General features: G+C 52.9%; 2 protein-coding genes across 2 annotated transcripts in view; both read left to right on the top strand.

The window, feature by feature from the left end:
• The window catches only part of LOC127038410 (SLAM family member 5-like), a 30,356-nt gene extending 26,164 nt beyond the window's left edge, over window positions 1–4,192 (top strand). The window contains exons 4-6 of the mRNA XM_050931003.1: window positions 417–737; window positions 1,533–1,799; window positions 2,879–4,192. Of these exons, the coding sequence (XP_050786960.1) occupies window positions 417–737; window positions 1,533–1,799; window positions 2,879–3,003 (713 nt within the window). The 3' untranslated portion in view covers window positions 3,004–4,192. The remainder of the gene's footprint in view (window positions 1–416; window positions 738–1,532; window positions 1,800–2,878) is intronic.
• A 618-nt stretch (window positions 4,193–4,810) lies between these two features.
• Window positions 4,811–12,594, top strand: LOC127038227 (SLAM family member 5-like). The gene is made up of 4 exons (XM_050930742.1): window positions 4,811–5,005; window positions 9,253–9,576; window positions 10,229–10,495; window positions 11,313–12,594. The coding sequence occupies exons 1-4, from the start codon at window positions 4,948–4,950 to the stop codon at window positions 11,447–11,449; spliced, it is 786 nt and encodes a 261-aa protein (XP_050786699.1). The 5' UTR covers window positions 4,811–4,947; the 3' UTR covers window positions 11,450–12,594.
• The last annotated feature ends 2,035 nt before the right edge of the window (window positions 12,595–14,629 follow it).

The raw sequence follows: 14,629 nt of genomic DNA, 5'->3' as shown, positions 1-14,629 counted from the left end.
CGGCTCTGGCACCGTGCGGCTCTCTGTCCCCCTCTAGTGGTTGGTTCACAGCAGAGGGAAAGAACCTCCTACTGCTAATGGATCTCAACCCCCTGAGATCGGACCTGTTCAATAGTCAGATCCAGACCCACATCTGACAGCTGGCCCCTGGCTCTGTAATATCCAAGCCCCAGCCCCAGGGCTGAAGGCAGCCTGGCCATGGTGTGCTGGACACCAGGATCTGAAATCTGGGAAGGTTTGGGTCCAGCTCCATAGGAAATGGTACTGTCCCCTCTCTCTCTCCATCCCATATAGTGCCCCCTGGTTCCTGGGGAAACATGTCACAAGGGCAGGGGAGGGGAACTGGCCTGTTGTGTCCAGGATGGGGCATGTAGTCAATCTGGTCCTACAGGCTCCTGTTCTTCTCTCTGGGACAGGGCACGTCAGAGCAGAGGCCGGCACGATGGAGCTGAGCCGGATTCTAGGGGACTCCGTCACTTTCCTCCTGGAGATCCCAGCAGAGCAAGCTAGAACTGTTTCCTGGACAGTAAACACAACTAGGAGCATAGTAACTGTAACAACAGGAACCCCCCTCAATGTCATTGTGTTAGACGCATCCTACGAGGGACGCGTGAGTGTCCCCGAGATCAACTCGCTTCAGATCACCAGCCTGAGGATGAAGGACACGGGCACCTACGGAGCTCAAATCACCACAGCTACAGGCATCAGCCACAGACCCTTCCTGCTGCATGTGTACAGTAAGTGTGGGGCCGATGAACCCCAGTGGAAGCTGGAACGCGCCCTGCTCAGGAAGCTCCTCTGGGAGATGAAGGGCCGCAGGGTCCCAGTGTCTGTGTGGACCTCTTACTGCAACTGCTTCTCCTCCTCCTTGCTCCTGTTCCTTCCCCGTCACCCCCCAGCTCTGCCTCTCTGCCCACTTGTCCTCCACAACTTCCTTCCTTCCCTCCCCTCCTCCCCAGCCCTGGCTGCTGCCCCACTGCTCCCACCCCACACAGCCCTGACTCATCAGAAACCCAAACTCCTCTTAGCATGCAGGTTTCCTTCACCCAAGCCAGGGCTCACCTGCCTGGCCACTTTCCCCAGGCCCAACCCCCATCCCCTCAATTGCAGCATAACCACATTTGCTGTTAGAAACACATTTCATTGAGGAATTTCAAACCCACTACCAGCCTCTGGGCTGGACCTCCTGACCAACACTTCTCCAGCACCCCAAAATGATCCCTCCCTTCTTCCCCCCACCTCCAGCTGGGGCAGGGTCGCTCTAATCCTCTGCTGTACTCCAAATAGGGTGACCAGATGTCCTGATTTTATAGAGACAGTCCTGATTTTTGGATCTTTTTCTTATATAAGTTCCTATTACCCCCCACGCCCATCCCGATATTTCACACTTGTTGCCTGGTCACCCTAGCTGCAACTGTGCTGCAGAGAGCCAGACAGCTCCTTGTGCTCAGCTTCCCCGAGCACATCCAGGCTGTGGCTAGGAAGATACTGAAGAAATTTCACCCCATTCCATGTATCTCTCCCCCCTGCAGAGCAAGTACCGGAGCCAACTATTGTCTGTGACTCAGTGACCTGTGTGAAAGAAACCTGTAACTACAACCTGCACTGCACCGTCAGGGATGGAGGGGACAATGTGACCTACAGCTGGACTCACACAGCAGCGGGTGCTGTTGTACCCAATGGGTCCATTCTGCACATCTCTCTCAGCCCCCGTGATGCTCACCTGAATGTCACCTGCACAGCCCAGAACCCTGTCAGTAACAGCACCACTACCGCCTCTGCAAAGGGCCTTTGTGCAGGTAAGTCCCTCTGCAGGACAGACTCCTGTTTAAACAGAAACAAACCTGCACGGGTATAGGAGCTAACGGACCCCTCCTGCCAATCTGCCAGAGGCTTATCTCCCAGGTCACCGGTAGGATCAGGCTCCTAACACTGATAGTTTGATAGCACTGCTTGTGTTACGGGAGAGCAAAGAGACCATTTCGCTGAGAACCAAATTTTACCCTACCAGGCATAACTCCCTCTGCAGGGTCACGCTGCCCAGTGCTCACACAGGGGAAGCTGGCATCGGGTCGCTGCCTTTGCACCAGTCCCAGGTCTTTGATCCAAAATGGAACCTGGCCCCTCGCAGCCCCAGAAGCCACCTCACTGCAGATTTTACCCTGTAAACCTGCCAGGCCGGGAGTGGTTTGCTGTGGATTTGTCTGTGTCACCAAAGCAGCATTGTAGGGGCAATGGGGAGCAGCCTAGGCCCAAAGAGAGCCGTGCGCAGGCTGAGATATTGGGAGGGAGGGAAGGGTAATGTAGGGGGGGAACCCCGAGAAGTTTAGTTATTAAACACTCCTGATCTCAAACACTGACTCATTTAAGGGGCTGCATCAGCCCCCCCCGTCCCCTCCCTCCGACTGAGAAGGGAGGTAGCAGGGGGAGGGGCAGGAACATCAGTGCAGGCTGCCCAAGGGAGGGGTCACAGCCCCACCCTGCACAGGGTGATGAGCTGCTCATGGCTGGGGGGCGTAGGGAGGAGCCGGCGGAGTGAGGGGCTCAGAGTGGGGGTCCAAGGGCTGTTTTGGGCCCCGTCACCTCACTCTGCTCAGGAGTCTGAGCGGTGTCAGAGCCCTCTGGGCTCCACTCTGGGGGCTCCTGTGTCTGGGGCAGGACACGGCCTCTCACTCCGATTCCCCAGAGAGGACACCAGAGCCAAGGTCAGTGGGGCCTGGCCCAGACTCAGCCCTGTTTGCACAGCGTCTCCTCCTGCCCTGTATGGAGCAGGGGACAGATTCCCAGGCACCCCCACCCCTTCCCCTGCTGTGCTCTTGGGGCATCACCGGTTGCCCCCTGCATGAACTGACGCCATCACCTTTAACTCCCCCACCAGCCCCGGCCTCCTCGCTGTCCTACTGCCACCTCAAGGGGATCGTCCTGCTGCTGGTGCTGGGAGCCCTGAGCGCCGGGATCATCGCGGTGCACGTCCTCCCCGGCAGGGAGCAGAGACGAGACTGAGAGCAGAGGAGCTGCCACTGTGACTGCCAATCCCGCCTGGGCGTTCCCCAGCCCGCCAGCCCGAGGATGCTCCGGGGGGCCGCTCGCTCGCAGCTTCCAACGGGTGAATGTCACTGAGTGGAAGGAGGGGAAGTATTGGGTCCCTCTGTGTGGCAGGAGACGTGGTGGAGAATCGGCCCTGCTCAATGGCACCTTCTGGCAGCCACTGGCAGCACGACAGGTGCGCCTGCCTCAGTTTCCTCCCATCAACCTTCTGAAAAGACCTCCGTATCTAAACGTACCCCTACCTGGGGTTCATTTATTGTCCCAGTGTGTAAACCTTTCCCAGGGACTCCCTACCGTGCTCGCTCCCATCCCGGGCTCTCTCCCCCTCCATGGCACCCAGCTCTCTAGGGACAGGAGCTCACTTCCAGCTGCACCTGGTTAATGCCCAAGGCAGGCTGGCCCCAGCCTCTGGCCATTGAAGGGGCCAAACACCCTATCATGGAGGCACTTTTCTTCCCACTGTGTTCTGGGGCTGATGACTGCACAGGGCAGGGCGATGGAGAGCCAGGACCAAGGAGTTTGTCCCGGGAGAAACTTAGCTGCCTTGTGAACCCAGAACTGGCCCTGAAAACAGGGGACTCCAGCCTGGTGTAGACCCAGCTGCTGCGCCAGTGTCACTGCAGGTCAGTGGGGTGATTTTCTACGGGTACAATGAAAGCGCTGCCTCCCTTACTGGGGGTGCCTTTGTCTCAGTGGAAAGGGGCATCTCTGGGTGCAGCCCCTGCACCTCTTTAACTGTCTCGGTTTCTAAACCAAGCCTGTGTGGAGACAAGCCCTTAGGAATTACACCCGGCCAATCTAGTCCAGCGTCCCTGCTCCAGCACTGCCCTGCCTCGGCTACTTCAGAGGAAGGAGAAACATCCCCCTACTGGGAAATTCTGGAATAACCTGCCCATATGAGAAGAATTTTTCTCACCCACACAGAGAGAAGTTGGTTTATACTATGGTGCCAAACAGCTAATGTCCCTTCCACATTCTATCTCTCCTCCCCAGCAGAACCGTGAAAGTCCTTGTTATTCAGACAGGTCGAGGGTGTGTTGTGTTTTAATCCTACACCACTTGACAGAGCAACAGTATCCAGTGGCAATGAGTTCCGCGGGATAACTTTCCATCATGTAAATAAAGTCTCTGCCTCTGAACTCCACAGTGTCTTGATCTTTGTATCACTGGGGTAACCCTGTTAGTGGCATCACACTCACTGCGGGGTTTCCTCGGGGCCCAGGCTCAGTCACCATCTTCTCCACAATGCTCAGCACCTCCTGCTCACACCCGATCCTGATTTGTGTCCGTATCCCAGCACTGAGCTGCCAGCCATGGGAGGCACCTTCAATTCCTTTGCGCAGGCCTCTATCTAGCAGAGAACCTACAGACCCTCCGCCCCCAGGGGATCACAGCCCCCCGGGACACAGGGCCAGATTCTCATTCATGCCAAGCCCCCGTCACACCCCCCTGACTGCGCAAAGGGCCCTGACAGTGGGTGTCAATGTACTGTGTGCCCCGTCGAAGGGCCTTTCCATTGCTAGAGCCGTGTCAAGGGGCCCCGGGTAACTGAGAATTCCTAGCGTGACAGGCTCTCTGGTGCAATAGACAGAACCATCCAGTATTGCAGGAGCCGTGTCTGGTTCAGACCCTTTCAGCCCTGAGCAATTAGAGGAACCTTCTCCAACCCAGCACCCTGGGCTGCTTTGAGCTCACTGCGTGACTTACCACAAAGGAAAGAGCGTCTCATGGGGGAAGTTGCAGAGCTGTGGGGCGGGTCATTTCTCTGCAGCCCCTCGGCACCATTAGGGACCAGCCACTCAGCAAAGCCTGCCATATAACCCACTCCGGTTCTGTTCGGTCAGGACACCCGTTCTATGGACTGACGGCCGCCCGCTCTGCCTGCCCCTCGCTGCCAGGATGGAGGGGGCTCTGCGGCCTTCCCTTCTTTTGCTCCTTCTGGTTTCACAGCCCGGCGGTGAGTGAACTCCAGGGCAGGAAATGGTGGCACAGACAGTGGTGCCATTTCAGATTTCGGTGGGGTGGTGGTGGGCACCTTAACCATGATTTCAGAGGCTACTTGGGCACCTGAAAACTCTTGGTTTTTGCAGATAACAGGCACAGTGCTGCTGTCAGATAACAGTTTCTAATTCCTATATAGAGAAAGAAAATTAAATTTTACACCCACTCAGTTCTAATACTAACATGTTCTGACCTCTTGGGGCAAGTCACTTAAGGGACACTGGTTAGATTTAAAATGTTGATGCAGCCGGGCACCTAGTGGGGTTTACAAAGCTTCGAAACTTCTAGGAACGTTTGAAAATCCCACTCGGTGCCTAAATACCTGTGAAAGTCTGGCTGTTAGTCTGGGTGTGCCTCAGTGCTCATCTGTGCAATGGGAGTAACAGCCCAGCTCTGCCTCACCCAGGGGCTGTGCTGTGAGGTGCTCAGATGCTGCGGTGATGGGGCCACATCAGGACCACAGGTAGCGTGGGAACTTCTCTGTGCCACTGCTAGCCCTGCCCTGGGGTTCAGCCCCTTCTTTTCTCCTATGCCCCTGACACCTTCCTCTGTTCTGAATGTAGCCTGGGCTCAGAGGGCTTGGCAGTGTTTCTTCCGAGTCCCCTGGGCTCTCTCCTCAGCCCCATCCCCACACAGGGATTCCTATTTGACAGGTTCATCTAACCACTTCCAGGTCCTTCATTTAATTACCAGATTGACGGTGCACTCCATATGCTTTAGGGAAATACGCTTATGAATATGGCATCACTGGAACATGCTTTACGCTAAATGTGCTGTGTAGGGTGTCATTAGAGAGCTTGTAATCTACTAAGTGTGTTCATCCTATTTGTTCGCGTGTCTTATTCCTATATCTGGAGTTAGGAGAATAAGATATGAACTTGTATCACTGATGTAAACATATTAAGTGGAGGCCATTAAGGGAGCTCCAGAAACAATCAGTTGTAAACGGGCTTAGTTACTTGAAAGCCTCCCTGTGTATGTGTGGGGCCAGCCCATGGGGAATGGAGACTGGGGGTCTGACCATGTCACCTGATGCTGCAGTGGTTCTCAAACTTTTGTACTGGTGACCCCTTTCGCAGAGCAAGCCTCTGAGTGCGACCCCCCTTATCAATTAAAAACACTTTTTTATATATTTAACACCATTATAAATGCTGGGGCAAAGCGAGGTTTGGGGTGGAGGCTGACAGCTCACAACCCCCCATGTAATAACCTTGTGACCCCTTGAGGAGTCATGACCCCCAGTTTGAGAACCCCTGTGATACTGGAATCCATCTTAAATTTGTTACTTTTCCATTTCGAAGGAGGGGTGGGGACCCAGAGAGACAAAAGATTCCCACCTTGTGCCAAAGCTATAAGAGGGGGTGGAGCAGGACAAAGGGGGCTGCCAGTGATGAGAACCCCCTGCTCACCACATGAGATGTCTGCTGGACCTAACAACAACTGTACCGGGGAAAGGATTGGGCCTAGACTCAGAAGGGATCTAGTGTGTGAAAGAAGCATATTGGAACATCTCTGAGGGTGAGGTTTCATCTGTAAACAGTTTCTTAGGGTATGTCTACATCTACAATTTTGCAGCGCTGGTTGTTACAGCTGTATTAGTACAGCTGTATAGGGCCAGTGCTGCAGAGTGGCCACACTTACAGCAACCAGCGCTGCAAGTGGTGTTAGATGTGGCCACACTGCAGCGCTGTTGGGCGGCTTCAAGGGGGGTTCGAGGAACGCGAGAGCAAACCGGGGAAGGAGACCAGCTTCGCCGCGGTTTGCTCTCGCGTTCCCCAAACCACCCTGCAAACCGCAGGGAAGGAAACCTGCTTGCTCGGGGGTTCGGGGAACGCGAGAGCAAACCGGGGAAGGAGACCAGCTTCGCCGCGGTTTGCTCTCGCGTTCCCTGAACCCCCCTGCAAACCGCAGGGAAGGAGACCTGCTTGCATGGGGGTTCGGGGAACGCGAGAGCAAACCGGGGAAGGAGACCTGCTTGCACGGGGGTTCGGGGAACGCGAGAGCAAACCGGGGAAGGAGACCAGCTTCACCGCGGTTTGCTCTCGCATTCCCCGAACCCCCCTGCAAACCGCAGGGAAGGAGACCTGCTTGCACGGGGGTTCGGGGAACGCGAGAGCAAACCGCAGGGAAGGAGACCTGCTTGCTCGGGGAATGCGAGAGCAAACCGGGGAAGGAGACCTGCTTGATTACCAGAGGCTTCCTCAGGTATGCTGGGATACCTGCTTATTCCACGGAGGTCAAGAAAAGCGCTGGTAAGTGTCTACACTTGATTACCAGCGCTGGATCACCAGCGCTGGATCATCTACACCCGAGACAAAACGGGAGTACGGCCAGCGCTGCAAACAGGGAGTTGCAGCGCTGGTGATGCCCTGCAGATGTATACACCTCCTAAGTTGCAGCGCTGTAACCCCCTCACCAGCGCTGCAACTTTGTGATGTAGACAAGCCCTTATTGTATTCGGTTTAGACTTGCGTGGTTTTTGCTTTATTTTGCTTGGTAACTTACTTTGTTCTGTCCCTTATTACTTGAAACCACTTAAATCCTATTTTTTATACTTAATAGATCACTTTTGTTTATTAATAAACCCAGAGTAAGTGACTGATACCTGGAGGAGCAAACAGCTGTGCATCTCTCTCCATCAGTGTTCTAGAGGGTGGACAATTTATGAATGTACCCAGTATAAGCTTTATACAGAGTAAAAGGGATTTATTTGGGGTTTGGATCCCATTGGGAACTGGGTGCTGGAGGCAGGTAATCTGCAGAGCAGTTTTCAGTTAGGTCTGCAGCTTTCGGGGCATGGACCAGACCTGGGTCTGTGTTGCAGCAGGCTAGTGTGTCTAGCTCAACAAAGCAAGGCTCTGGAAGGGAAAATGGGCTTAGAGGTAATTTCAGCACATCAGGTGACAGTCCCAAAGAGGTCTCTGTGATGGAACCCGTCACACCAGCCTTTTCTTATCTTAATCACCCTGCATCTGTTTGTAAACAAAGCACTGACTCCCTGCCCCAGGGACACAAACTGAAACACCCCTCTGCACAACTCACAATCCATTCTAACTTTGTGCAGGTAAGAGCTCCGCCTGGGAGAACAGCTCCTGTATGAAACTCAGGGGGGCGGCAGCAGCCCCTTCCCTACCTAACAGGTGCCCTTGGACAGAGAGCGTCTAATGCACCTCTTGAAATAGATTGGGGGTGACCTCACCTCCCGCTGCCCACAGAAGGTGAATAAAGACGGGATAGGCATGGGGAAATTTATGGAGCTTTGGGGGAACCACCTCAAATCCTCCGCAAAGTTAGGAGGGAAATGGGGGCCCTACAAACAGCCCCTGCCATGGGCCTTGGAGATTCACGCCCGGTCCCCAGCCAAAGGCAGCTTTGCTGGGTCTGCCCCAAGATCCAGCTCCCCAGGGTTTTTTGGGGAGCACTGCAGTCCCTTCCCTTTTAGGCCCAACCCCCGCCTTAGGCAAGTCCCTCGCCCCTGAGGATCTAAAACCTCCCCACGTTCAGAGCTAGGTGAAAATTCACCTCCTCAGCCAAATTTCCTGCACTAGCCCCCAACTCAGCACAGTCACCCCCAGCTCAGCTATTGCCAGTGGGGATCATGAAACCGCACAAGCCTGCTGGGAAGGGAGAGAGGAATCAAAGCTGTCTCCCTTGCTCTTGGGAGGGCCCCAGAGGGAGACGAGTGGGTCAGGGGATAAACAGACTCGGCCATCAATGGGCTGTAATAGGATCATCAGCCTCCACTCAACCTGTACAGGTAAAACGCCTGTAAAAGCCTGTAACCTGCTCTGGCACCGTGCGGCTCTCTGTCCCCCCTTAGTGGTTGGTTCACAGCAGAGGGAAAGAACCTCCTACTGCTAATGGATCTCAACCCTCTGAGATCGGACGTGTTCAAAAGCCAGACCCAGACCCACATCTGACAGCTGGCCCCTGGCTCTGTAATATCCAAGCCCCAGCCCCAGGGCTGAAGGCAGCCTGGCCATGGGGTGCTGGACACCAGAATCTAAAATCTGAGAGGATTTGGGTCCAGCTCCATAGGAAACAGTATTGTCCCCTCCCTCTCCCCCTCCCACCTAGCAGCCCCCCCTGGTTCCCAGGGAAAAATATCACAACGGCTGGGGAGGGGAACTGGCCTGATGTCCCCGTGACGAGGCGTGTAGTCAATCTGGTCCTAAAGGCTCCTGTACTTCTCTCGTTGGGCAGGGGCCGGCAAAGCTGCAGCAGGTGCAATGGAGCTGAGCAGGATTGTGGGGGACTCCATCACTTTCCCTCTGGGGATCCCAGCACAGCAACTTATAACTGTTTCTTGGATAGTAAACACAACAAGGAGTATAGTAATTGTAATAGCAGGAAACCCCCCCAATGTCATTGTGTCCGATCCATTCTACGAGGGACGCCTCAGAGTCCCTGCTGAGAGCAACTCACTTCAGATCACCAGCCTGAGGATAGAGGACACGGGCACCTACGGAGCTGAAATCAGCACAGTTACAGGCACCATCCACAGACCCTTCCTGCTGCGCGTGTACAGTAAGTGTGGGGCCGATGAACCCCGGTGGAAACTGGAACGCGCCCTGCTCAGGAAGCTCCTCAGGGAGATGTAGGGCTGCAGGGTCCCAGTGTCTGTGCGGACCTCTGAGTGCAGCTGCTTCTCCTCCCCCTAGCTCCTGTTCCTTCCCCTCCACTCCCCTCCCCGTCATCCCCCCAGTTCTGCCTCTCTTCCCACTTCTCTGCAACCTCCTCCCCCTGCCCTGGCTGCTGCCCCACTGCTCCCGCCCCACAAGGCCCTGGCTCGTTGGAAGCCCAAACTCCTCTTGGCATGTGGGTTTCCTTCACCCAAGCCAGGGCTCACTTGCCCGGCCGCTTTCCCCAGGTCCCGCTCCCAACCCCCCAATTTCAGCAAACCCGTTTTCTGACCGAAATACGTTTCAGTGAGCAATTTCAACTAGCTCAAGGCTGGGCCTCCTGACTACCACTTCTCCAGCACCCCCAAACAATCCCTCCCTTCTTCCCCCCCATCTCCAGCTGGGGCAGGGTCGCCCTGATACCCTGCCTTGGCTCCAGCTGTGCTGCAAGGAACCAGACAGCTCCTTGCACTCAGCTTCACTCAGCACATCCAGGCAGCAGCTAGCAAGATGCTGCAGGAATTTCAGCCCATTCCATGTTTCTCTCCCACCTTCAGAGCAAGTACCGGAGCCAACTATCTTCTGTGGCTCAGTGACCTGTGTGAATGAAACCTGTAACTACAACCTGCACTGCACCGTCAGGGAGGGAGGGGACAATGTGACCTACAGCTGGACTCACACAGCAGCGGGTGCTGTTGTACCCAATGGGTCCATTCTGCACATCTCTCTCAGCCCCCGTGATGCTCACCTGGCCGTCACCTGCACAGCCCAGAACCCCGCCGGTAACAGCTCCACAACCGCCTCTGCAAAGGGCCTTTGTGCAGGTAACTCCCTCTGCAGGGTCGTGCTGCCCAGTGCTCACACAGGGGGAGCTGGCATCGGGTCGCTGTCTTTGCATCAGTCCCAGGGCTTTGATCCCAAATAGAACCTGGCCCCCCACAACCCCAGAAGCCAACTTGCTGCAGATCTTAGCCTGTAAACCTGCCAAGGAGCAGTTGGCCCCTGATTTGTCTGTGTCACCAGAGCAGCGTTGCAGGGTCAATGGGGAGCAGCCTGGGCTCAAGGAGAGTTGTGCACAGGCTGAGATATGGGGAGGTGAGGGGACATGGGGGGAACCCCGACAAGTTTAGTTATTAAACACGCCTGATCTCAAACACTAACTCACCTAAGGGGCCACATCAGCCTCCCCCCTCCCATCCCCTCCCCTGACTCTGAGAAGGCTCTGGGAGGGAGCAGGGGGAGGGGCAGGAACATCAGCGCAGGCTGCCCAGGGGAGGGGTCTTATGGGTGGGGGGCATAGGGAGGAGCTGGCAGAGTGAGGGGCTCAGAGTGGGGGTCCAAGGGCTGTTTTGGGCCCCATCACCTGTCTCTGCACAGGAGGAGTCTGAGCCGTGTCAGAGCCCTCTGGGCCCCACTCTGGGGGCTCCTGTGCCTGGGGGCAGGACGCGGCTGCTGACTCTGAGGGGACACCGGAGCCGAGGTCAGTGGGGCCTGGCCCAGACTCAGCCCTGTTTGCACAGCGTCTCCTCCTGCCCTGTATGGAGCGGGGGGCAGGTTCCCAGGCACCCCCACCCCTTCCCCTGCTGTGCTCTTGGGGCATCACCGGTTGCCCCCTGCATGAACTGACTCCATCACCTTTAGCTCACTCATCGGCCCCGGTCTCCTCGCTGTCCTACTGCCACCTCAAGGGGATCATCCTGCTGCTGGTGCTGGGAGCCCTGAGCGCCGGGATCATCGCGGTGCACGTCCTCCCCGGCAGGGAGCAGAGATGGGACTGAGAGCAGAGGAGCTGCCACTGCGACTGCCAAGCCCGCCAGCCCGAGGATGCTCCGGGGGGCCGCTCACTCACAGTTTCCGATGGGTGAATGTCTCTGAGTGGGAAGAGGGGAAGTATTGGGTCCCTCCGTGTGGCGGGAGATGTGGTGGAGAATCGGCCCTGTTCAGTGGGGCCCTCTGGCAGCACAACTGCTGCGCCTGCCTCAGTTTCCCCCCATCGACCTTCTGAAAAGACCCCAGTGTCTAATCGTACCCCTACCTGGGGCTCATTTATTGTCCCAGCATGTAAACAGTCCCTAGGCGCCCAGCCCACAGCTCACACAAATCCCCAGACCCAGAGCTCACTGCTCAGTCCCCACGGCTGCTCCAGCGCCTGGTTCTTTCCAGGCTTCTGCACTCCACAGGGTCATGATCTTTGTACCTCTGGGGTAACCTTACTAGTGGCATCACACTCAGTGCGGGCTTTCCCCGGGACCCAGGCTCAGTCACCATCTACTGCACAATGCTCAGCATCTCCTGCTCACACCCGATCCGGATTTGTGTCCCCGTCCCAGCACTGAGCTGCCATCCATGGGGAGGCGCCTTCAATTCCTTTGTGCAGGCCTTTGTGTAGCAGAGAATCTACAGATCCTCTGCTCCCAGGGGATTGCAGCCCTCCGGGAGGCAGGACCAGATTCTCATTCATGACAAGCCTCCGAGAGACCACCTTGGGACTGTCAGCTGATGTACCGAGACTACCTCTGAGCCCGTTTTCCCTGCCAGCCTGGAACTTCAGTACCCTGTCGTGTCGAGCCAGACACATTAGCCTGCTGCAAACACAGACCCAGGTCTGACCCATGCACCCAAAGCTGCAGACTTAACTGATAGAGAGAGATGCACAGCTGTTTGCTCCCCCAGGTAGTAATTACTTACTCTGGGTAAATTAAAAAAAAAAATAAAGGAAAGCTTAATATAACTTTCTCATTGATTTGTTAAAAAGTGGGGAGGAAAATAAATTGCTCTCTGATCCACTGGATTACAAAATAAGGGGACTATAAACTAGCTGTTACTAAGGTTCTGTGGTTTTCACTCTCACGTGTTTTCTGCATGCTCATTTTCTGTTTTTTAATTGAAACACATGTAAAAATGTTAAAGGGCTCTGTCTTCATATAGGTTTGTCTTTTAAAATGTTCATTCCTTTACAAAATTTAATATAACTTTTACTTGTATTTGTTAAAAAGCAGGCGAAGAAGCAGCCTTCTTTTCTCTGATCCACTGGCTTACAGAGGCTGTTTTTGCTGATAGTAGCTTTGCTGCAAAATTATGCTGCTTCAAATTGTCCTTAGTAAAAAATGACCAAAGTGAGTCTAAAATCTAGGGGGAAACTTTTTTATCATTAGACATTACTTTTATAAACAGGTTTTCTGTGTTTTTAACCCTGGGGTGTTTCTGCATGCTCACTTTTTATTGAAACACACATGCAAAAAGGGCTAAACGAACATTTGTTTCTTCGGATAGACTTGTTTTTCAAAATGGTCTTCTCCTTTTCTAATCCACTAACTTCAAAAGGCTGCTTCAAATTGTTCTCACTAAAAGCATATGGAAAAGCTTTTAAAAACTTTTTCTTAGTCAGGGGTTTGTGTGTTTAGGCCTGGGGTGCTTCTGCATGCTCTTTTTTAATTGAAACATATGCAAAAGTGCTAAATGAAGGGGTGTGTCTTCATATAGGTTTGTCTTTTAAAGTGTTTATTCCATTACAAGACTTAATATAACTTTCACCTCCATTTGTTAAAAAGTAGGGGAAGAAACAAACCTCTCTCTGATTCACTGGTTTATAAAATAAGAAGACTTGTGGTTTTAAAGCTGGGGTGTTTTGCATGCTCTATTTTATTGAAACACACCTGTAAATAAAGAGATGTCTTCATATAGATTTGTCTTTTCAAGTGTTTATCCCTTTACAAGAGTTAATATAACTGTTACTTGCATTTCTTAAAAAGTTTGGGGAAGAAGCAGCCTTCTTATCTCTGATCCACTGGCTTACAGATGCTGTTTTTGCTTGCAGCTTCAGATTATCCTTATTAAAAAATAACCCATGTTAGTCTAAAATATAGAGGAAAACTTTAAAAAATTGTTTGTTACTAAGGGCTTGTGGTTTTAACTTGTATTAAAGCCCCTATGTAAAAGGGCTACATGGCAGGGAAAATGCTTGGGGTCTGTTTTTTTATATAAGATTAAAAAAGTTAAGGGGTGGGAGGTGGCTCTTGTTCAAAAACCTGGGGATTATAGAATTGGTTCAGGAACATGAATTGTATGACACTGCTGTAGAACAACAGCTGATTGGGTCGATCCAAAGGCGGTGGTAACAAGCCTGAGGGGCTGTGAACCTGGGAAGTTGCCTCTTTTCGCAGAAACACTTGGAAGTTAAGAGCTCTCTCTCCGACTCAACCACAGGCTGTCTCTCTCTGCCCTTTGCAAAGGGGCTTTCTTTTCTCTTTCCTTGCTCTGGTCTCTCTTTTCACCTCTCTTTGTCTGTTTGTTCTTTTCTTAACCTACCCTTGTATTTAATAGTTTAAATGTTTCTTTCTTAACCTGCCTTTATATTTTTACCATGTGCATACTAAACAGTTTCCTTTATGTTTCTTTTTTGTTTAACTTTTAAAATGTTCTTTATTAACCTACTCTTATATTTAATACATCTTTTTCATTTATCTCAAAGTATTTTATTCTTTAATAACATACTAAACTAGTCCTTTAAAAACACCTCTCCTTACTAAACCTCACCAAAACCTCTTCTCTTTAATAACTTGCCTCTATTCTTTCAAACTAACCCTTTAAAAACAAAAATCTTCATTTTCCTTTAAGTTCTCTTTCTATTCTTTAATAACCTGCCAAACTAGGCCTTTAAAATCATCTCACCAAACAACCTCTCTTTTCTTTTTTCCTCTAAGCCTTACCCAAGCTTTCTCTTTTTAATCTTTAAGCTCACTCACTCAATTCTTTCAACCTTTTTCTTGTGGAAACCTGTCAGAAAATACATGGTGATGAATGCTATCGAGGTATATGCTACTGCTGTGTCAAGGGGCCTGCGGCAACTGAGAATTCCTAGCATGACAGGCGCTCTGGTGCAATAGACAGAACCATCCAATATCGCAGGAGCCGTGTCGTTTCAGTCCCACCCGCCACCCCTGAGCAATCAGAGGACC

This window comes from Gopherus flavomarginatus, chromosome 20 (genome assembly GCF_025201925.1).
Source record: "Gopherus flavomarginatus isolate rGopFla2 chromosome 20, rGopFla2.mat.asm, whole genome shotgun sequence".
Taxonomy (NCBI): Eukaryota; Metazoa; Chordata; order Testudines; family Testudinidae; genus Gopherus; species Gopherus flavomarginatus.
This window is presented reverse-complemented; position numbering and strand designations above follow the sequence as displayed.